The sequence below is a fragment of the Podarcis filfolensis genome (assembly GCF_964270895.1).
Source record: "Podarcis filfolensis genome assembly, chromosome: 2".
Classification (NCBI taxonomy): domain Eukaryota; kingdom Metazoa; phylum Chordata; class Lepidosauria; order Squamata; family Lacertidae; genus Podarcis; species Podarcis filfolensis.
In genome coordinates, this window is record NC_139605.1 from 74,681,767 (window position 1) to 74,706,083 (window position 24,317).

The window sequence follows — 24,317 nt, forward strand, 5'->3', positions numbered from 1 at the left end:
AGTGCGTCTGCTTCCTGGACGATATCCTGATCTTCTCGGAATCGCAGGAGGCTCACGAGAGGGACGTCAAGGAGGTCCTGCAGAGGCTACGGGAGCACAGACTTTACGCCAAATTAGAGAAGTGCCAGTTCGACATGACGGAGGTGGATTTTCTGGGCTACAAGCTGTCCGACAAGGGACTCGCCATGGACAGCGCCAAGGTCCGCGCGGTGTTGGACTGGAAGAGCCCGCGCAATCGGAAGGAGGTCCAGAGGTTCGTCGGCTTCGCCAACTTTTATCGCAAGTTCATCAAAGGGTTCGCGAAGGAGACGGCGGCCATCACGGACACCCTCAGCTCCAAGAAGAAGAAGTTCACCTGGACGGACCAGGCGGAGCAGTCCTTTCGGAGACTCAAGCGTCTCTTCGCGTCCGAAGAACAGCTGCTACATGTAAACCCCAGCAGACCAATGAGGGTTGAGACGGACGCCTCAGACAGAGCAGTGGGGGCCGTCCTGTTGCAGCAAGATCCGCAAGGGGAATGGAGGCCGTGCGCATTCTACTCCAGGAAACTCAGCAAGGCGGAACAGAACTACACCATCTGGGACAGGGAGTTGCTGGCCATTCATGCAGCTTTCAGGGCGTGGCGGCACTTCCTCGTTGGAGCCAGACACACAGTGCAAGTCCGCACGGACCATAAGAACCTGGAGTACTGGCGCACGGCGCGGTTCCTGAACCAGAGACACATCCGCTGGGCGGAGTTCTTTGCGGATTTCGATTTCCGGATAGAATACATCCCGGGAGACAACAACGTCATGGCGGATGCACTATCCAGGAAGCCGCAGTATCTCGAGGAAGCGGCGCCGGTGGCGGCCAAGCACATTTTCGCACCGAAAGCGTGGGCGTGCGCTTCAGCTGCCGTGGACCTGGACGCGGTGCGTCGAGCGCTGCAGACGGATTCGTTCGCACAATCCAAGATGGAGGAGGTGCGAAGAGGCACAGCGAAGGACGACGAGTTCCAGATACGAGACGGACTGCTCATCCGCAAAGGGGCTCTCTACGTGCCCGGAGACGACCTCCGCGCGAAAGTCTTGCAGCAGCTACACGACGCGCCCAGCGCTGGGCACTTCGGCAAGGACAAAACGGCGGAATTAGTAACCAGAGACTTTTGGTGGCCCAAGGTGAGGGGAGAAGTCGCGGATTACGTCTCCAGGTGTGACACCTGCCAAAGGGCCAAGCCAGTACACAGGAAGCCAGCGGGTCTACTAGAACCCCTACAGACGCCGCTCGAACCGTGGGAGAGAGTGGCCCTGGACTTTGTCACAGATCTGCCCAGCTCGCGAGGCAAAACAGCGGTGCTCGTGGTCGTAGACATGTTCACCAAGATGGCACACTTTATTCCGTGCGCGAAGGTGGCCACAGCGGAACAGACCGCCAAGCTGTTCATAGACCACGTGTTCAAAGCTCACGGCTTGCCGCGGTCCATCCTGTCCGACCGGGGTCGCCAATTCGTCTCGAGCTTCTGGCAGAAGCTGCTGGGCATCCTGAACGTCAAGATCAACTTAGCGTCGGCACGACACCCGCAGACCAACGGACAAGCGGAGAGGGTCAACGCCATCATGCAGCAGTACCTGCGATGCTACGCCAATCAACAACCCTCGACCTGGGTGGACTACCTACCGCTGGCCGAGTTTGCCTACAACAACACGAAGCACGGGTCTACGGGAGTGACACCGTTCTTCGCCAATAATGGGCGGCATCCCAGAACTTTCCCAGGGTTAGAGACGAAGGGGGAGGGGGAGCCAAGGGGAGCAGAGCACTTAGCAGCAGAGTTACAGGAGGTCCACGAGCAACTCCGCAGGCAATTGGAACTGGCGAAACACGCCTACAAAATGCAGGCAGACAAGCACAGGAGGGTCGGGGAGGACATCCAGGTGGGGGACTGGGTCTGGTTAGCAGCCCAGGCAGTGCCGGCCAGGACGCTAGCTAAGAGGAAGCTCAAGCACAAGCAGCTGGGACCTTACCAGGTCGCGGCGCAAATCAATCCAGTGGCCTTCCGGTTGACACTCCCGGAGGGCTCCAGAATGCACCCAGTCTTTCATAGGTCAGTGCTCACACCCTACAGGGAACCCCACAGGTTTCAGGCGACAGGGAACGCGCCAGACACACTTAGTGAATCTCCGAAGAGGGAGGGGTCATGGAGGGCGACGCCACTCAACGAGGTCACGGAGATTTTGGACTCGAGGTGGGGGGAAGAGGGGGTGGAATACCTCCTCGCCAGGGAAGGTACCCCAGCCAGTGCCAACAGGTGGGTACCGTGCTATGCCGTGGAGGAGCACTATCTTAAAGACGAGTTCCATGCACTCTTCCCACACAGACCTATGCCGGCAGAGTATTTCGACGACTGGCTCTTCACGCCCACACTGTCAGCCAGTACGTTCCAGGGTTTTTCATCAGCTGAAGAGACGACGCCAGACACTAGCTCCTCGGAGGGGTCTCTCTCGGGGTTTGCCACAGACCGCTCCTATTGGTGGGACACTCAACCGGAGGTGGGGTGGCGCAGGGAGCTGCTGCGGGGACCTTTGCAAGCTGTCTCACCAGAGGTACCCGGGGGAGGGGAGGACATGGACGTGTTGGGGGAGGATCCTGGATTCGAGCACATCAGCAGAGAGATGGAAGCAGAGGAAATCGACGTCGACGAGCCCGTTGCGGTTGGGCCGGATCCAGTGGACCGGCTACACACCAGGGGGGAAGAATGGTATCCCGCACTCACACCCACTGGACTGGAGCACCCGGAACCCACACCCGAAGAGGGGGAGGGGGAAGGGGGGGCTTCGAGGGGGGGATGGATGTCAGGGAATCAGGAGCAGGAGCACTGGGGAGAGAGGATTGGGAGAGCGAAGGGGAAGAATCCGAGGGCAGCGTAGGGGAGTATGACAGTGGCCCGAGAGATTCCATGAGCTTCTCCAGCGAATCAGAAGATTCCCAGAAGGGGGCGCCGATGGTCAGGGCAAGGGGGGTCCCAGGGGGGACGCACCAGAAACAAGGAGCCAGAGGGGAACCCCAAAGCAGCAGTGGAGGATCAGGACCAGTTTCCCCACCAGAGCGTAGTGGGGGGGAGGAGTCACATGTGTCAGGAGCAGTGTCTCCTCCAGAGAGGGAGTCAGGGCTGACCACGCCTCCAACGGAGGGGAGGTCAGTTGCAGCTAGCCCCCCCGATGGGGGAAGCAGTGACAGCAGCAGTGGAACGGTCAGGAGGAAAGTTGCTGGCTGGGCGCGCGCGCCAAGTTCAAATGTGCAGGCGCGCGGAACAGCAGGAGACCCGGATGGGGAACCAGCTCCTAAAGCCCGCCGGAGGGAGGGAGAAGGCTCAGGGGAATCAGCGGGAGAAGAGGCTAGAAAGGGCGGAACCCCGGCGGGCAGGCGGACCCAGAGGAGGAAGGAGCAGCGGAGAAGGTGGAGCAAGGCTAGACTCTTAAATTGGTGTCAAGGGGGAGGAGACTCAGACGGAGCATCAGTGGTCTGACACTTTAGACGTGGGGCTGCGCGCTGCGGCTCTGGAAGTGAAACTGAACTTCAATAAAGGCTTTTATACTTAACAACGAAGCAGCGTTGGTCCTTTGTGAGCTGGGACCTAGGGTAGCCCTGACAGTAGCTATAGCCTGGAATGCAGGAGATTACCAGTCCTGGAGGGCTGCTACCAAGAATGCAGGAGACAAAAAAAATAATGGAGGGATTTGCCCTTCCTTCAAACCCCCACCTCTCTGAACTGCATCTTAAGAGTGTGGCCTTTCTCTTGATATCAGGTAGCTTTTATGCATAGATGTTTGTTCTCAGAGGTGGAAAAGCTTATCAAGGAGGAAGGCCGATGCCTATATAGATAGCACAGCGATGCTACTTCCCAGCAAGCAGCTGCATTCCCAGCAACCAGCTCCTTTCCTCGTTAAGGCTCTTAGGACATAGGTGCAAACATACATAAAAGCCTATTAGCTCTTCAGCTTGGACTGCCTTAAAGCACCAAAACCAGAGCAAGCCAGATTCCTTCAGTCCTCTTTGCTGTGTTGTAAGTAGAGGCTCTTGAGCCCTGTGCTGCAGTGAGAGTTAATGTTTGACTGGGAATGATCATGTTAATTACTCTGCTGCGACAAATGTTACCTATTCAGCCAAAAGCATGTGATACAGCCTGCCGCGGACCATGCCACTTCAGAATGCAGGTGGGGTGATCTCTCACCTCAGTACCTCACAAAAATGTAACACACACACACACACACACACACACACAAGTTCAGCATACTGCACATATAAAATTAAAAAGAACACAATTTTGGAGGAAAGGGTTTGAAGAAGGAAATCTTGTTTTCTCACACAGTACCAGATCAGGGTCAGGCCATATAACTGACTGCTAGCTTGATCAATACTCAAATAAGGACATGGTTCTGTATATTAACTTACAAAATGTGGCAATTGCCACTCATTTGGTTGGATATTTAGGGCAAATTAATAGTACAGATAGTTAAATGGAAATTCCATGTTGTAAGGAAGGATACTTGAGTACCAGTACTTGGACCCAATCAACATGGGATGGGTCTAACCATTATACCGTGTTTGTGATGTTCCAGAGGTATTTGGTTGGCTACAGTTGATGATGTAGGAATAGATGGAACTTTGCTCCAATCCAGGAAAAAAACCCCACTACTTTTTATGTTCTTCCTCTGCAGAGCTCTTACTGCGTAATGGAAGTTGGATCTCAGAACACTTTCTTTCTTTCTTTCAAATATATATATGCTGCCTTTTTGCCAAGGGACCCAAGGTGGTTTACAGTTTACAATATTAACACATAAAGGTACAAAATATTCTTAGGCTGGCTTCAGGAGATGCTGGCAGTGGTGGGATGTTGATCAGAGGGAGAAGAGAGGGCAGACTGGGAGGTGCTGAGTCAGAGGCTGGAGAGGAAGGGGTCCAGGAGACAGCGAGGCAGGCTGCTGAAGAAGCCAGGGAGTCTCTCCCTCCTGCTGCAAGCAGCTCTTCTTTCCCCCCACCCCCTGTCTCCCAGAACACGTAGAGGAATGAAAAGAGCAGTGGAGAGACTTATTGCAAGCAGACACAGTCTCTGCTTGGGGAAAAACCCTGGAGAGGAGGGGACTTAGGCTTCTGCGGGAAGGCAGGGACCTTCAGTCCTCATAACTCCCTCATGGGAGCAAAACCTACAAGGAAGAGCTGCTGGTTTCTTTTGATAAAGTTAACTTCACTGACACCAGTGGGGGTTGTTGTGGGGTTTTTGGTTTTTTTTAAAGAAGAAGTAGTAAGTAGCCCCTGGAAAGCTGGGGCTGCCCCTACTTCTTGCCAGGTCCCTTCAGGTGCTGGTAGTTATGTGGTCTCTGGCCTGGGCTTTCTTGTTTCTACCTTTCCTCGGGGCTTGTCTAGTTGCATATAATCTGGTTCAGTGCCAAGAAAATTGTAAATTAAAGGGGAACACTGAGAGAGGTATCTGCATGTTAGGGGAAACCCCAAGGTTCCAAGAAGTAGAAAGAGAATAAGCCAATGAGGACTGAGCATAGTCATTAGCACAGAATATAAAGCGCTTGTTGGGTGGGGCATAGAAAACAGGGAGGGGTGTAGAATGGAGCCGAGTGTGGTGCCCTCCAGATAATGTTGGATTCCACCAGCCCCAGCCAGTATGGTCAGTGATCAGGCTGATGGGAGTTGTAGTTCAGTAGGATTGCAATGGCTCCACATTGGCTTCCCCTGGGATGGAGTATCCTAAAAGAGTAGGTGGCTATTACCTTGGACAGGAGCTGCTCCATGCTGCCACGTTATATAATATATTAACTTGGATTGTTGACTTACGCTTCATCTATTGACTGCTCTTTTGGATATGGCAGACACAATAAAAGGGTCCATTCACAATTTCAGGTGCAGTCTGCTCGTTAACTTCCTTTCCACCAGCTTCCTTCCACTTTTGTATAGCTGGGCAATAACATTAAATGAGTTCCAGTTTTTGTATTCTCTTTTGTAATAATGTTAGCTCTAACAAGCCATTCTGGTTCAAAAGGGAACTCCTGGCTACACGTCTGGGCACCCTATAATCCCACTGGTTATCTCCACTGGATGTAAATAATGTGTCCCTCAAGTGGTTGAAATATCCCTAATTGCGCTGATGCAGTCTCCAAAGAGAATGTCCCGTCTGAGAGGTCAACAGTTCATGGTAATAAAAAATCTCTCTCTCCTCCCAGCTTGTCCATAATCCACATTGCCTGCAGTATGTAATTACGGATTTCCGTGATAAGTCCAGACGGCTCTCACAAAATCTCCTTGCATGAGGATTTTCTTTCATTTTTAAAGGGTGGGTGGGAGGAGAGGCAGAATCAGGGAACCAAACAATTTCCCCCTATCTTTCGAAAGATTTGTGGACACTTTCATTTGCCTGTCCAGTTGCCTTCTGTCACCAATGTCTGAAGTTCTTCCCTGCATTAGAAATGCTGCTATCTTCCTTGCCGAAGCCTGTTTGTAAATTATCTCACCTTGTGCTGCTTTGCGACCCATCTACCTAAATGCTACGCGCTAATTTGGATGCTGGTGCTGAAGTTATATTTATCTCTTAATGCCATGCGTAGGGACTTACTCATGAGTGGGAGGCTCTGAATCAAACTGAATGAGTCACTGGCAGAAGCCACAGCTTCTTTTGTGAGGAGCCTAGCTGGTCGTTTTGTTGCAGATGCTCCTTCTGGGGCCATTGCCCCCTTAGACTCCCAAGTGGAACCGTCGTGACTCCACCTTCGCAAACGGAGAGCACGGGAAGAAGGCGCTTGAATGACAAGGCCCTTGCAAAGCGTCCCGCCGGCGTTTATGCAAATGACAACATAAATCTGGCCTTCCAGGCTTAAAACGGGATTAGGTTATTGAGAAGCCGCTGCAGCCTGTCCATCCGGCGGCATTTTTAGCTGTTGCTGCAGCAGCTGTTAGGTAGAAGCTTACCGCTTCGCAAACCAGCATGTGATGTCTTATGCTGTATTTTCTGCTGCACTGCTAAAAAAAAAGGGAGGGGGAAGGGGGAAAAGTTAGTCATCCTTTTAAGATGCTTTAATAACTAAGGGCCATTTTTTGCACAACTGCAAACTGAGCTTACTCCTCCCCCCACCCCCATCAGCACAGTCTTCTTTTTGAGATCCACACAGGGCACTTGCTTGCACTTTGTGTTTCTGGCAATCCACCTATCCTGTGATAAGGACCATCAGATTTGCATTCAGTACCATTTAGTGTGGTTTGTCTGCGATGTTGGAAAAGCAAACCCAATTTATACCAATGGGAATCATTCTTCATACTTAAGTGTGTGTGTTTATATGAAAAATAAGAATTTTTTGCAAGTGTAATTTGTACCCATTTTAATGTATTCAGCTCTGTGCTAAAAACAACAGCAACCCAGTTAGCTCTAACTCCTAAGTTCATACTGCATCAAGAAAAACTATCTGACTTGGATACATTGTGCAAACAAAATAATTTCATAATGCCTCATATTTTTACGAAGTTAATCTGCAATTGTAACTTTTCTGGACAATTTGCTCCTCTCCCCACCGAAGTTTTGCTTGTCATCAATTGTGGCAATGTTGAAAAAGGGCAGTGAAGCTTCATCCTCAGCCAATAGAGCTTCTAGCCGATTGGCTTCTCAGGACCAAAAGGAATGTTCCTTTAATAGCATAGTTAGAATAACAGAATCACAGAATTGTAGAACTGGAAGGGACCACAAGGCAATGCAGATTTTTTTTTTTACCAAACATGGGGCTTGAACCCACGACCCTGAGATTAAGAGTCTCATGCTCCACCGACTGAACCACTATAGCCATGGTTGTGTTTGGGCACAGATGAGGGGGTGCAGGTTTTCATTGGGCTCCTATCACACAGGTAGAAACATAGAAAACTGCCTTATGCTGAGTCCGACCATTGGCTCATCTTGTCCAGTCGTGTCTGTCCTGACTGGAGTGGCTCTCCAGGGTGTCAGGCAGTTTTTACCACGTCCCCCTGAAGACACCAGAGGTTGGACCTGGGCCTTCTGCATGCAGGGCAGATCCCATGTACTGGGCTGCACTCGCTGGGGACATTTAACCCCAGCTGCACATCCCAGCTGCAATCCTGATAAAAATTCGCTCCGCCATCTCCAACATAGCAGTGTGAGAGTGAAAAAGAAGTTCCTATAAGAAACCGCAGCATATGGAGTCAGGCCAGTGGCCCATCCAGTCTAGTCCTGTCAACACTGTCTAGCAATGCTTCTCCTTCAGGGTTATTTCCCAAAGCCTGCTGTTTCGGCTTTCTTTTAACCATAGATGTCAGTTCATTGGCGTTCATAGAAGCGTGCCTATGTTTCTCCTTGGATATTCACCAGGACCATTTTACTGATACACTTTACCCTAGTAGATCTGTGAGAAATGAGGACTTCCGGGTTGGCGCCTCCGGACAATGGCGGAATTCCTCTGATCGGGAGGAATTCGCTGCGTGGAAATTAGGGTCTGGCCGCCACGGCGAAGGCGGGGACCCATAAAAATCACAGGCGGGAGAAGCCTGTGAACATGGGATTCGGCTGGCGCCTTTTGCGCCTCCCCTACTCGCGGGGATCCGGAGCGACGTGGGGTGAGTGGCACAGTGCTTTGAATTGACTGCTTTTTTCACGGAGTGAAGCCGCACTGCTGTTGCCGGAGAGCGCTGACTTTTTCCTGTGGACAATTTGATCTTGAAACAATTACCCGTGAGTAGAACGGAAAATTGGATTTTTAAACGTCTTAATTTGGCACCGAAACAGGGAGGTTCTAAACAGGAAGTCCGCCTCCCCCTTTTGTAAATAGACTGAAGCAAAGAGGCTGCAAGCTAAAGTCTTGGAAAGTCTTCTGTAAAGAATAAAATCTCCATCGGCTAAAATCGTTAAACCCCCCTTGGAAGCAGGAGAAGAGGGGGGGAATTTTAGACTGCCTAAGCCTGCAGGAGAGAGAGTGAAGAAAGATAAATTACCACCGTTTCGAACCTGGAAACGGGCTGCCAGTAAGATTGACGTTTTGGGAAAGTTCATTGACTGTGAATAAAATGTATGTTGACAGATAGTTAAACAAGAGAAATATACTGTTTCCATTGTTTCCTTCTGCACTTAAAAAGGAGCAAAAGTAACTGAAAATTGAAACTAATTTTGTTGCTGGATCTGCGTTTAAAAGGACTGATACAAATAGAAATTGTTTCCTCTAGAGGGAGCCTTTGAAACTGTTACAGGAGTGGAGCTGGGGAATTTTCCAGCTGCAGAGACAAAAGATAAAAGACCGTGAGAATCAGGGATTGACCTTGGACTGGTAAGAATGTCGACAGAAGAAGCCTTAGTGATTGCATTTTGCAAGATAAGTGCTTCATTGGAACAGCTTCATAAGAAGACGGATGTGATGACTATTAAAATTGATAATATGGGACAAAAAGTGACTGATTTGGGACAAAAAGTGAGCATCTATACAGAAACTACTCAGGAATCGATTCAGGAATCTACTTTGACGTGGCAAGTTGTGGAGAAGGCGAGGGAGAAAGTTGTTGTTGAACCTCAAGTAATACAAGTGGAGAGAGCCCCAGCCTTACAGAGGCAATTTGATGAATATAAGTTGTTGCCTTCTATGACTGAATTTAGCGAAAGTCAGATTTTGAGGATTAGAGTCCCGCTTGGATTGGAGAAGGAAAGTTGGACAGATCCCCTTATGCAGGGATGTTCTGGCTTTTGGGACCTGGATTTGGGTCAGGAGGAGATTGGAGTTGTGGGGGTCTTCAGTTTTGGAGGGATTTTGAAACATGTCCTGAAATATCTTTTGGACTTTAGTTTTGACTATGGAGAATGGGCTGACCTGTCGAGAAGGAATAAAGACATTGTTAGGTTGGAGCTTCCCCGAGATCTACTCCTCAGCGCCAAAGGAAGGAAATTCAGAATAAGATCAGCAGAAGATAAAGTAAAGTGTATGTATAAATATGAAGAAGATCTGCAGAAGGGACATGGAAAAGAGTTAACAGCCTCGGACAGAAGATCACCAGGTTGATGGACCATATGGAATTGATAGAAAGGACTGGCAGAATCCGAGACCAGGGAGAAGAGACGGTGGAAGAAGATTGGAAAAAAGTTTAAAATTTATTTATAGAAACATTGTAAAATTAATGAGTGTTAGAAAAATGTTGGAATGAAATTACATGGCTTTAGTAGAAATGTTATAAGGACTTAAGTACAAATAAGTTTTATGGTATTAATGGTAAGATAAGGTTAAAATAAATTAAGATAATTATATGACAGAAAACAGAGAAAGATGGAAAGGATTTGCTGAAATAATTAATAACTAGAATACAAAAAAGGGAGGTATGAGGAGGTCGATGAAACAAGTAAATGAAAGACAAAGATATGGAAATATTGGATGTGTTTTTAATTGTTTTTGTTTTGATGTATTGTTTTTTGTTTTTTATGCATTGTAATGTATTGATTTGTTTTGTTTAATCTTTCTCTTTTTTTCTTCTTTCTGTAATCTTTAAACTTTTAATAAATATTATTTTTTTTAAAAAAAAAGATCTGTGAGAAATGAGATCTGGGGCTTATGTCACTTTAGTCTTCCCACCCCATCCAACGCAAGCCAGGAAGGGAAAACACATTATAGAAGCCCATCAAAAGAGAAAGCTAGTTACTACTACGGTAGAAAAACAAACTCATTTAGCAAGCACTACTCCTCTGGCTCCTTTAGATTTCGGCAGGCACTGCTTGCAGGTTTTGTGAAATGGCACTTTTGCTACCAGTTGGCGGAATCTTCTGTTTCCCCCCTCAGCAGACTTGCCAACTCAGGCTGTGCCTCACGTTGAAGTTTATGGAGAAGGAAACTGCAAACATCCCACTTGGGGTCTGTCATCTCAGCACGTGGCTCAGGGGTGTTGTTCAGAGAAGGCTGCAATGATTTAGCTTCTTCAGTCTGACTCCATTCAGCCTCTGGACCTCTTGGCAGCACCAGCCTTCTGGCTGAATAAGGTCTGCTTTAAAGCAGGAGGGAAGGGCGTAGATTGTCCCAGGATCTTGAGTAGTAGAGCTGGATCTTGAGAAAAAGGTCTGGAATGGCCATACAGTCAAATGCGCCAGCGCAAACTTAATTCAGAAAAGAAAGCAAATGCTGATAAGTTTTTAGTGAGTTTGTTTTATGTTTTGTGTATTGATTCATTCCATGTTGATGACTGCTTTTAACCATTCTGTATGTTTTAAAACTTTACTGTAGGCCACCTAGAGATGCTCTCCGTGTGGCACATCAAATGAAATAATGATAATAGCACTTCTCAGTTTCTCGTTTCCATTTACCAAATGCATGCATTCCTGAGATGCATGTTCTGAAAGGGCCAGAGGATAATAGAGTGGATTCAACAAAGTTGTTGCGCTAGTAGAAGCCAGTGCAAAAAGTCTCGCTAGCACTGTGGTACTTCCCGCCCACCTGTTTCATCTGGCAAGCAAAAATTCTGTTGGAGATGGAATGATCTCCTTGGAGCAACCCATTGCTTTCCTACAGAAACAAAGCAAGCCTGCAAGAGAGCAGAGCAAAAAGTAGGATAAACTCTTCCTATCCTGTTTTTGTATGCTATGGGATATTATATATCTATATCTATATCATCTATCTATATCTATATCATCTATATGGCAAGCATTTGAATACTTGAACCCCATCAACAATACAGCCCAGCAACAGATGCATTATGGTTTTATTTTATTTGCAGCTGTATAACTTGTTTCACAACCAAAAGATACTGAAGCGGTGTAAAATAAGACAAAATACAAAGGTTTATAAATTTGATAAATTAAAAGCAACCAATCGATTTACACATTTGTACACTTCATCTTCCAGAAAATGACTGGGTCACCCTTCAGGGAAAGTCTTCTTAAATTTTAAAAAAAGTCTTCAACAGCTGCCTAAATATCAAGACACTCAATACCATCTGAGCCCCCGGACTTGTGTCTCTTAGACCAGTTGTCTAGGATGTATGGCAATCATCTAACTGTTCTTAAGACTCTTAACCAAACCAGAGTAGAGTTCAAGGAGACAGTTCTATTGCTGGTGCCAGATGACTGGATGTCTTTCACCCATGTGCTTGAATGCTGTCCTGGCTCAGAATTTGGTCTTCTCTCCCAAGCTGATGAGAGAGAAGGACAGGCTAAAATTCCGCTTCTGCAATTATCTAGCTGTCCGTCTATCATTGTGGAGGCCTGGATGCCAGTGCCTTAGCACACTGTGTTAGTTATCCTTTGAAGGTAACTCTGTGCGAGTTGTGAGTGACCAATTTAGAGCAAGTATCATCACAGCTCTTTATGTCGCACATGCAAGACTCATCGTGTTGGGCAAGCTCCTGTTTTTCAGATCTTATCCCAGGGCTCCTAATTGCCATCCTACATCTGTTAATAAGGTGTCACCCATCGGTTTGTAATGAAGACATCAAAAAAGAAAAAGCTCCCAAGAAGGAGGCCTTCCCGACAGCCTGGCGGTTCATTCTGGACTTTCTGTTTAGATTACGGATTTCCTATGGCAGGGAACTCGTGTCAATACTTTAAAAATAATAATAGAATAAAATAGTGGTTTCAGTGCTGCATCCAGCCAGTCATTGTCTGTCTGTCGACTGTGGATTTGCACCACACAAAAATCTATCTGTTGGCTGCTCTCTTTTGGTTTTGTTTTCATCAAGGATTGCAATGTCTCTTTGCCGGTTTGTACATTTACAGGAAATTCACATTTTTAAAAGAAGACTCGGGGGCGATGTGGAAATAGGCGCCTCCAAGATGGATTGCCTGACAGTTCTGCAAATCTAGGTGTCTGTGTGACCTAATTAACAAATCACAGTTTGAGACCCAAAATGCTTCCATCATGCATCTGGCAAGGGCAAATCCAACCTTTCTGCTTTCAAAACAACATCTTTCAGGAGCACCATGTATCCCCATAATAGTACGTGAAATCCCACTCCTCTCTTAGAAACTCAGAGGCCATCTTCTTGGCAGAGCTCCAGGGCAGCCTGCCGGGGCACACTTTTCCATTTGCTGTCCCTGTAAGGATGAAAACATGAAGCTCCCGACAAGTTAGATCATTGGTCCATCTAGACCAGAATTGTTTACTGTTACTGGCAGGAACTCTCCAAAGATTCAGAGGTTTTTCTAGCACACCTACTTGAGATCCTTTTAAATGGAGATAAGGGGAATCAAACAGGGAAAGCGATGACTCTGCTACTTACCCATGGCACTTCCCCATTTTCTGGGTTTCCTGAAATGTATATTCTTAGGGCCTACCTTATTCTTGTGATTCTAAGTTGTTTTGAATTGTTTTTAAACATTGTGTTTTAATTGGGACATTAGAGTAAAGGGTGAGCAATTAATAATATTAATCCTATTTCTAAATCAAAGTAACATGAGGGCTCACTGTTGGACCAGTTAGGCTCCCCTGGTAGATTAAAAGCGGGCAGGGAATGGGCTTATTCCACAGAGCTCCTGGGCTAGTTTTTATGTTTTGCTCTGCTCCACCGCACTTGAATGAGGTGTCTGGAATGAAAGATGGTTCAGAATTCCCAGCCATTTTGCTGGCTGCCTTCCAAGGTCCAATGGCTGCTTCCCTTACAATCTCCTGGGTAAAATTAGAACAAAGTTCACTTCTTTCACAAGCACAAAAAGGAAATGCAGAAAAGGAGAACACTGCAACAGCCAAGATCCATTACCCACTCGTAAGTGCTGGGCCTATCAAAGAGGAGCCCTGTACCATCCACCTGCCCACCACTGTGGGTGGAAAGAAGACTCGGAAATATCATCAGATGTTCTGCCTTCTGTTAAGTGCTTCAGTTCTTCTTCTTCCAAGGCATGCAGCCAAAGATGTGTATTTCTTCTTGTTTCCAAAGCAATGGAGGAAGGAAACTGGTATTTAGATATCCTTCCAGCAACTGAAACATACCTCATTGACAGAACTAACCAGTCCAGTTCTTGGCTATGCCGCCCCAGCTGAATGGCACTCACTAGCTTGGAGATAATCCCTTTATTTAACTCTGAAGGTCTAGGCTAGGGATGCAGAAACTGAGGACCTCAAGGCATTGCTAGCATTCTGCTCTTATCATCCCCAACTAGCATGTAGTTCAGCCCACTGGGGAAGAGGACTCTCAAGTAGGCCTTGCCTTTACCTCAAGTGGTCCCATCAGTGGTGCCAACCCCATTTAATTTTATCCCCTCTCCCCCCCCCCCGATGTTCAAATTATATTAAAAGGAAAGAGGGAAGGACAGAGAAGTTGAGAGAAAATGGCAAATAGAAGAGAAAAACAAGGAGGTGAACAGATGTATACAGTAGTAGCAGTAGGAACAACAACAATATAGAAAAGTGGGTTGTGTATCACAGGACATGGTTAAAGTGGGGTCTGGTTCTCAAGAGAGCTATTGTGATATTAACAGATTTAGGTGGCTGTTTCCTGTGATGATTTATGTCACTTATCCACTCATAACTGAAACATTAATCTTTCCTCCAGAGTCAATCAGTCAGACAGTTGTTTGGAAGATTTGGGATGGATTCATACGTGCACTGAGGAGTATGCTGCCCTATTGCTTGTCTCCCAGGTGACCCTTGAGTTGGACTTGAACAACATGGCATTGCCAGGGGACCATCTGAATCTTGCTGCTGAACTCAGCATGCCATGTAGGCAGCCCAAAGAGGCATTGGATTGCAGGAGTTTATTTATACCCAATTCTGTTGGCAGTGGGGAGGTGTCACGTCTGTAGAGATTATCAAAAGACATCCCAAGTGCTAGCGTCAGCTGCACCTTATGATTGCAGAGCTGGGATCTCTTCCCTAGTGACATATCAAAGACAACTGAGGAATCTGAGTGTTTTGCAGAAGTTCGTCTATGAATTGCAAATGCATATTCAAAGTTTTTCTAAAAATAAATATGTCTACCTCTACTCCCTGAGAAAGATTTGAGGAAAAACACAGCATTTGATGAAAACATACATTTGCTGGGGGCCTGGACGATCAGATATATTGATGGAAATCGGAATCTAACTGGGGGCTGGATTAACCATTAAGCCAGGCAAATTACTGAACAGTTTCTCATAGCCAAAATGGGACCATGGTGGTATTGTTCCTGGGTGAGAGGTCCCCAATAGGAAATAGGTGGGTAACCCAATTTGTACTAGGGGATTGTGGACAAATGGAGCAAGGGAGAGCAACAAAGGGTTCGGAATAAAGCTACAAGATACTGATCTATTAGCATGCATCTCCTGCAAATCCCTTGGGGTTTATATGAGAGTTTCGTCATGAGCACATTGTGTTAGACTGTAAATTGAAACAATATGATAGCAATTCCATCTCAATCCAAGATGGGTTAAAGGCAATAATTTTTAACGGCTGCGCAGATTCTAAACCCCACTTCCTTCAGAAAATAACAGTGCTAAAGTGTGCATAGCATGCACAATGCAGTAAGGGAAGTGTGTGAAAAGGTAGCAGATTAGAAAAAGTCTCCGGATCCACCGGCTTCCCCACACACCCCTCCAGTAGCCAACTTTTCAAATGGTCACTGAAGTGCTTTTAGCAGTAGCTTTTTATGCAGATGTTAGTTGGCAATAATGTGTGTCTCCATAATGTGAAAAGTCCCTACCCACTCATTTTTCCATGTGGCTTGATAGAAGCTTGCCCTGCCCTGGACAGGTTGGGCGGAGGTCAGCTTGCAACCTTCTTCCATTGCGATTTTCTCTTTCTGCCAGTCTCCAGGCCTCTTCCTTGCCCCAAGACTGACCCTTCCCTACAGCCTTTGCTTCGTTACCTGAGGTCCATTTGCCCTTTCTTTCACCTAGTGTTCATACAGAAGGTGCAGGAGAACCCACCATTTACTGTTAGTGGAGACTATGTCCTAAATTAAATTGGAAAACGCAGAGAAGACATAACGTCCCATTCCTGCGGGAAACAAGCCCTATAATCTGAGATTATCCAGTTAATAAAGACAGAACGAAGGGGGTGGAGAGGGGGAGACGCTGTCTCTTTCATTTCTGTAACTTCTTGTGAAAATTGATTGTTAAGTCCTAGAGAGACTATTTGGAAAACTTCAAAGCAGTGCCTTGGATGTTATTCTCTCATTACGGCTTCTCAAATGCTCAGTTGATCTTGTGAGTTGAGAGCTAAATGCAAAACAAATATATTTGCTCTCTCCATTGTTAGGAAGCTCCCAAAGATCAGCAGGTCTTCACATAAAAGGGCTTCATGAATTTTCATTTATCTGGTGGTTGTTTGGAATGCTAGTATTGGTCATTACGAGGACAAAGGCTTTTATCATCTACCAGCTCCATGGTGGCTTGCCTGGAATGGGTTTGTTGGCTCAGAAAGGCAGGACTGAGTGCTGACCCTACTCGCTGAATTCAGTGAACACTGTAAACGCACTGATGCCAGCAAAGTTGGGATCAAAAATTTCCCAATCGGTGCTGTACTTTGCTAGATAAAAAGCATTTGTGGAGAAGCAGGAAATCTTGGTGTTCAACTCTGTCCAATTCAGCTAATGGAGTCTAGTTGGTGAACTGAGGAACTGTGGATTCAAATCTCCGCTCAGCCATGAGAGTGTTACTCAGTTTTAACATTCCTCACAAGGTTGACTTGAAGATTGCAAGAGATGATAGTGCCATGTATGCTGGCCTGAATGTCTTGGAGGAAGAGCAGCATTCAAATATGAGCAATAAAATCACATGTCACTGAAACAAATTGGAAGTAACCATGGAGTCATAACGTTGGCAAAATTCTTACACATCAGATTTTCTTCCCTACACTGAGCATGGTATAGATGTCAGTAGTGCCCGATGCCCGATGGCACAATTTTGCAGAAACCTTTGCTTGAGCTAGGGATGGGCCCATATGTCAATTTCAGGTTTCTCATTTTTCCAATCTTATGTTTTGTTCCCCACATTTGTACATCAGTTTGTGATGATGATTTTTAAAAAGGTTTCGTGAAGATTCACCAGTATTTCTGTGCAAATTTCTCCTAGTAGACACATTTTTGTAAGTGGTTTTGCCTAAGAGACAGTTTTTTTGCAAAGGAATTTTCCTAGTACAATGGATTCCCCCCCCCCCACACACACCTGCCATCACCACCCATGTTAGTTCTACTAATATATACATTTTTGTACATGTTACTTGGCTGCAGAACTGCACTGGAAAATTCGGAGAGTGCAGATTTTCGAGGATAACTGTGCTTCTGTCTTGTGTACTGCTTTGGGGAAGTGCAAAGTAGGGAGGTTCACCTTTCAGCCCAGACAGAGCCTACTTTCTCCCTCATCCATCCCTAATCTGAGCAGGCCTTGTCTTCTGTATCACAGTCCTACCCCTCCCCCGCCTTCGTGCATCATGGACCTTCGAAAGCCGCATCCCCCAGCATATCTGTGACCTTTGGTAGGCTTAGCAGTAATGGTGCAGTGCAGCATTACTGTGTCCTTCTCGGTCACTCGCTTTCGCCGACCGTGTTGGGAGTTTAATGCAATTGCGTATGCCTTGAGAATGTGGTGGAAATGGGGCCGGGTCTCAGCTGCTCTGTGTGATTGACTGGATATTTTTAGCTCAGTTCTTAGAGCTTAGATTGCCTTACATGCGCCAGCCATTGATTCTGCTCTATTATACTCTCGTTTTGGCTGGGTTTGAGGAGCAGGGGAAGAATACAATGGATTGTTAGAGCTGTTATTGAATTGGTGTCTGGAGAAACTTGTTTCTATAAGGAGAGATTGCCACGGGTATGAGGAAATATTGAAGCTCCAAGGCCTGCTTGCCACTGCCAAGAGCGTGGCGGAGCTAAGTTTAGCTGATGAATGGAGCTTGGGCTGGAAGGCCTGAGAAAGAAAGGGGAGGTTAGGGGTGGTCAGGACCCAGAATGCCCAGCAGGCCAAAAGTGCCACCTTCAGATGCACACAGGCCTCTGTTGCAGAGCCTCACCTGATTCGTGACTGTCTGGTGTACCCTATAAGCCTCTTCCTTTCCTTCCTAATTGCTGGCTATCAGGGCACTAGTATAAGCCCTGGATGTCCGCATTACGTCACTAAAGGCTGGAGTAGCTTAAGTGTCCCTTAAGAAGCCATGCAGCTGCTCTGGTGGTGTACGGGGGCGTCTATGTGTGTCTGTGTCTGTCTGACTGTCTGTCTTGCCTGAGGAGATCACCAGTGGTTGAACTGGTCTTCTGCTATTTTTATAACTCTCCTTAGCTGTTTTTAGTATAATTTGTACACCACCTTGAGATAATAGTAATAATAATAATAATAATAATAATAATAATAATAATAATAATAATTTATTATTTGTACCCTGCCCATCTGGCTGGGTTTCCCCAGCCACTCTGGGTGGCTTCCACAAAGACCAAAAATACACTAATATGTTATACATTAAAAACTTCCCTGAACAGGGCTGCTTTAAGATGTCTTCTGAATGTCAGGTAGTTGTTTATCTCCTTGACATCTGATGGGAGGGCGTTCCACAGGGCGGGCACCACTACCGAGAAGGCCCTCTGCCTGGTTCCCTGTAGCTTTGCTTCTCGCAATGAGGGAATCGCCAGAGGGCCCTCAGCACTGGACCTCAGCGTCCGGGCAGAACGATGGGGGTGGAGACGCTCCTTCAGGTATACTGGGCCAAGGCCGTTTAGGGCTTTAAAGGTCAACACCAACACTTTGAATTGTGCTCAGAAACGTACTGGGAGCCAATGTAGGTCTTTCAAGACCGGTGTTATGTGGTCTCAGCGGCCGCCCCCAGTCACCAGTCTAACTGCTGCATTCTGGATTAGTTGTAGCTTCCGGGTCACCTTCAAAGGTAGCCCCATGTAGAGCTCATTGCAGTAGTCCAAGCAGGAGATAACTAGAGCATGCACCACTCTGGTGAGACAGTCCACGGGCAGGTAGGGTCTCAGCCTGCATACCAGGTGGAGCTGGTAGACAGCTGCCCTGGATACAGAATTGACCTGCGCCTCCATGGACAGCTGTGAGTCCAAAATGACTCCCAGGCTGCGCACCTGGTCCTTCAGGGGCACAGTTACCCCATTCAGGACCAGGGAGCCCTCCACACCAGCCCGCCCGCTGTCCCCAAAAACACTACTTCTGTCTTGTCAGGATTCAACCTCAATCCATTAGCCGCCATCCATCCTCCAACCGCCTCCAACCGAGATGGACGTGGAAGGCTAGCAATGGATCATGGTGATGATCCATGAGCAAGGGAACTGTCCCAAGAAAAGTTGAAAACGTCTGCTTCCTCTGAACTTGAAAAACAAAACAAAAAAACCACCACAAGCACATCTTTGTAATTATACAGGAAACGGGCATTATTCATTTTGAAACATTGTCCCTCGAAATGCAGCCATTTACTCTGAGTGATCTGCTGGTAGGTGGGTGGGTGTTTTCCTGTTCCTTTGAACAGAGACAGACTTGAAAGATGCATATTGTCAGTCACCCACCAGTAACCTCCTCCTCCTTTTTTGCCATGGGGAAACAAAGCATCTGGGCTGTCCTCCAGGGGGCTTGGCCTCTCGCACACTAGAAGGTAGTGGGAATGATATTTCCAAGAGCACAGAAATGTTAATCTTAGAATCTGCATAATAGGATATTATCATGTTGATACTAGAAATACAAAACCCAAGCATTTCTTGCGAAAGCTGGCCAAGGTTGCAGCATCATTCCCAAATGGAAATACTAGATGTTGAGCGTGGAGAAAGTGCTCTGTTTTGCTTTATCCTTCAGTTTCTTTTGAATGGCATTGATGCACATATTCAAAGTCGGCAAAAATAATAATAATCACAATCAGGTACAAGTTGTCACTTCTAATTTAAGAAGGGGAATGAGAAGAATAGACCTAAATTCTGATCTTGCAGACAAGCCAGTAAGACATAATTATAATTCACCAGCAGGTAATAATGCGGAAAAGAGAAATAATCTCGGGATTTTTAGTTTTAATACATTGGAGGAGGGGCAGGAAATGCCTCATTTTACAGCATTCATGTCCAGTACATGCTTGCTTTAGAGGCACAACTCTTACTACACACTGCTCTCAGTTGTATTTTCCCAGTCATTTTATGTATTTATTTAAAACATTTCTGTGTCCCCTTTCATCAGTAATACCAGGTCAGGTCAGAATAAGAGTCATTTATCTGCCATCTTTAATTTGCTTTTTTTAGTTTCACTGTGGTTATTTTATAAAATTTTGTTTTGTTGTAAAAGGAATTCTTTTGAAGAACAGGCTAAAAATACCTCGGTAAATAAACAAATGTGGAACTGTTGCCCTTTTGGAGCTTGAAGGCTTTCTACAGGTGGCAGCCTGCCTTCAAGTGGTTTTAAATCCTCTTTGTTTTAGGAAGGTTTGGACTTTGGTTTCTTAGCTCCACGTTAGTGTGGCTTATTATTGTGTACCATTTGGACACCCCTTAAAGACACCAGTGATCTGATCTACACCTTGTGAAGGCATGTGTGATTATATTTGACCTCATTTGGTTTTCCCGAGGATTGGCAAGCCAGCCAAGCTCACCATCCTTTTCTCTTTTACATCCACAGTATGAAGTGTCTGGTGAGGAACACCTCTACTCTGATTTCCCAGAGATAGATTTGTCCCAGTTGGATGCCGGTGACTTTGACTCAGCCAGTTGCTTCAATGAGCTGCAGTGGTGTTGCGAGCACTCTGAAACAGAGTCCAGCCAGTACAGTACAGATGACTCCGAGCTTTTTCAGGTACACTTCGCCGTGGGATTCTCTGTGTCACTGTGGGAAATTTACTCTGGGTCACAACTTCCCAACTGTGCATGTATCTTCCCCCAACTATAATACTGTCATTGGCAATATGTTGGTTCTGGGAGCCCACTGCACAGAAGAAACACATTTCTAGAGGGAATAAGTGTATTCTATGGCCATTATTCTTCATGAGGAGGAGAACAGTGAAGGAATCCATGTAGCACATGTGGATTGTGCTGGAATGATCCATAGGTAGGAGGGAAGAATGTAGTTTTCTGTTTACAGGTCTTCTGACAAAACATTTCTAGTCAGCAGCAGACAGTGTGGTGGGATGGAGGCCCTTACCTGACCTCTTGGCAGGTGAGTCGCTGCTGCTTACTTGGAGAGGGAAGGACAAGGAAGGGCAATACCATGCAAATGCACTGGGAGGAGTTTCAAATTGAACTCCACTGGTGTTTTTGCAGCTCACCACCACTGTGCCCCTCCCAATAAGTAGCAGTGACTCACTAGCCAAGCCCCACCACAACATCAGTTTGTTTCCTTCATGATTCTGTGAAGGAAGAACACATATAATTCTGGCCTTCATTTGTCCAAGGAAAGGTGAAGGGTGATCTCTTGTTATTCTAAGGTGGCCTTCTTCATCCTTGGGTCCCCAAATATTGTTGGACCACATCTCCCATCATTTGTGACCATTGGATAAACTGGCTGGGGATAATGGGATTTGTAGCCCAGCAACATCTAGGGATGCATGTCTGAACAGTTCAGATCTAAAGTACTAATATATGGCCTGCTACCTGCAAGAGCAGTTGTTTTGGGCTACAGTTGGGATTTGCGGCTTCTTCCTTTGGCTTCCTGTGCAAAGTGCAGCCAGGAACATATGAAGCCACCTTATGCAAAATTTAATTCAGGCAGAGTAGAAATGTGTAGGACCACAAAGTAAATGTGTGGTCACAATTGCACATCTTTCAACTTTTTTAAAATAAAAAAATAGCACCTGTGTGAGCCTTAGCCTAGATCAGGACTCTGGTACAGTGGAGAGGAACTAATCCTTCTCCCACCCCAGCACAGTTTTGCTGATAAAATAATTCATCCCAAACGGTGATTTTCCCCAAGAAGTGATTTGGGGGCCACTCCCTATATAATAAATAGGTGTTTTGTTGTTGTTATTTGTTGTTTTGCACCCCCTTCGCACGGCGCCCTGTACGGGGGAACCCCCTAAATCCAGCGCTGATAATAGCGAGGGGGGTGGGATGGAGAAAAATTGCAATAGTTAACACCCTCATGCCTTTCAGTTCTAATTGGGATTGGGGGCTCCTGTAGCTGTTTCTCTCTTTTTCACATTTTTTTTCTTAAAATGAAAGATATGTAAATGGCAACCACACACTGAAGGCTTCAAGTTTTGCCCTCCATCCTATCAGTGGCTGAATAGTATCTCCCCTGACTAACAGCCACTCTCCAGAGTTTCAGCTGATGCTCTTTTTCAGCCTCAGCGCTTAGAGTCTCTAACTAGAGATACTGAAAATTGAACGTGGGACTGTGTTCTTCTGCACAGGAAACATGTGGTCTGCCACAGAACGTACAAAACTAATATAGCAACTATCTCAAAGTGAAGAAGCTACACTACATCAATAATTCTTGCAGACAATCACACGCACACCAATAATCTCCTTTGCCTGCCCCTGCCTACCTGGTGCTTTGCCCCTTACGGCAGATGCAACACAGGCCCAGGATGTTCCGTATCCTGCCAGCACTCACCTGTTAATTCCTCCACACAGAGGAGGCTCGTTTCCCCCCTTTTCTGGAACAGCTTGATGAAAGCTGAGGAAAGGTGTCTGTGGGTGAGGAGGGGGGTCCACACTATTAATATCTCTTCTGCAGATGATTAGTGCTCCATTAATTTGCGCTTGGTTTCTAAATGGAGCAAGTGTAGTAAAGCTAATGAGGAGGCAGAAGAGCAGGCGAAGGCTGCCGAGCCCATCCTCCTGTGATCTATTATTAAAAGGAAATTACAGGATGGTGCCTTGTGCCATCCAGCCTGATTTCCAAACCTGACGGATTGTTCAGCAGTGGGTGGGAGGGAGGCAGCAAGCCAGGGAGGGGGGTGGCGATGGGAGGGGAAAGCTCATAGGAAGCCGCACACAAAGTGACGTGGCCCTGGAATGTTAATTTTCCAGCGCACAGAAAGCTTCCCTTTTATCTGACTCTCCAGCTTCGGCGTCACCTCTGCATCTCTCTGTGCACATGGATATTTTTAGCTGAGGCTCCCTCTCAGTGTGTTGCTCGTGCTCTCTAAATATATGTGGTCCCATTATACCAATCGGCGAGCTGAGACGCGGTGCAGGTGGATGGAGCCGTGAGCCCGCGAAGAAGATTAAAGGCGCACAGATTACCTGCGGGTGACACAGCTCCCTTGGCGCACCCCACACCGCCTCCCCCTCCTTGCTCTTGGCTTCCCACAAAATACACACCATCTCCCAACAGGGCACAAGGTATTCACAGTGGCGTTTCCATGACCAGGATATGTTGTGAACAGTTCTTGGCTTCAGTTCTCCCCCTGTTAATTTAGGAAGACAGGAAGCTTCCTTGTGGCGGGTCAGACCATTGCCCTACCTAGTTCAGTATTGCCTACACTGACTGGTAGGTAGCACCTCTTCAACATTTCCAACAGCCTTACCTGGAGATGTCAGGGACTGAAGTTGCAACATTCTGCTTACAAGACAGATGCTCTACCACTGAGCTAGAGCCCTTCCCATTGTGTTCACATGCACATGATATGCCTGCTGTTGCCTTTTATGTCAAATGCCAGAAGCATGTCCAAGAGTCCAGAGCTAGTTCATATGATGGTGCCTCAACCGCCACCCCTGCTCCCTTCTTAACCCCAGCATAGCCTTCCAGGTAACCTTTGCTTCCTCCGAAAGCTGAGCAACAAAGGAGCTTGGCTCCATTTCTGCATCCTGCCCTGCAGACTGGTCTGGCTGCTCCAGGCTCTGTCGGCTGGCCCAGCACCGTCCCCACTGACTGACTCAGCAGGAACCAGGATGTTGGGAGAGTCCTGCACATTATGCAAAAAGCTAATATTATTGCTGTTTAGTTCCTGTAATAAAAGAATAGTTCATCATTTTATACACTCGATTCCCGTGATGATCTTTGGCCGGGTTGGAGGGGTGGAGGATGTCTGAAGAGGTTCTTTGAAGTGCCTCGCCAGAGTAATTGAGAAAGGAAATCAAGGAGGCAGGAGGAGTGGGGAGAGAACAGTGTGGGGTATGAGTTTATACCTGGCCTGATGTAGTATCAGCTATTTGGCAGGAAAAAACCATTCTCCTGTTGCCTCTCCTCCATTAAATACCTGCTGCTTCAGGGGGAAAAGATTGTTTGCTGTATATGAAGAAAAGGTGTTCTTTCTTCCTTTCTTTTCTTTTCCTTTTGTCTTTAGCATAAGGTTGATTTTGGATTCCAGGTTACAACTGCCTGCCAGCTCGCATTTTGTAGTGGAATTATCCACTCATGATGAACTTTTAAAGAATTCCTTCCCCACAGTGACACCTTCACATGCCAGCTTTACACTGTTCTTGCAAAAGGTCGAGAGTGACTGACAGGCCGTCATTGCGGGATACATATTTTCCACTGA

The 24,317-nt window shown here is 46.7% G+C and overlaps 1 protein-coding gene across 1 annotated transcript in view; it reads left to right on the forward strand.

The window, feature by feature from the left end:
- PPARGC1B (PPARG coactivator 1 beta) overlaps positions 1–24,317 on the forward strand; it is a 116,778-nt gene that overhangs the window by 64,919 nt on the left and 27,542 nt on the right. Inside the window, exon 2 of the mRNA XM_083596882.1 lies at positions 20,516–20,689. Within this exon, the coding sequence (XP_083453008.1) occupies positions 20,516–20,689 (174 nt within the window). The remainder of the gene's footprint in view (positions 1–20,515; positions 20,690–24,317) is intronic.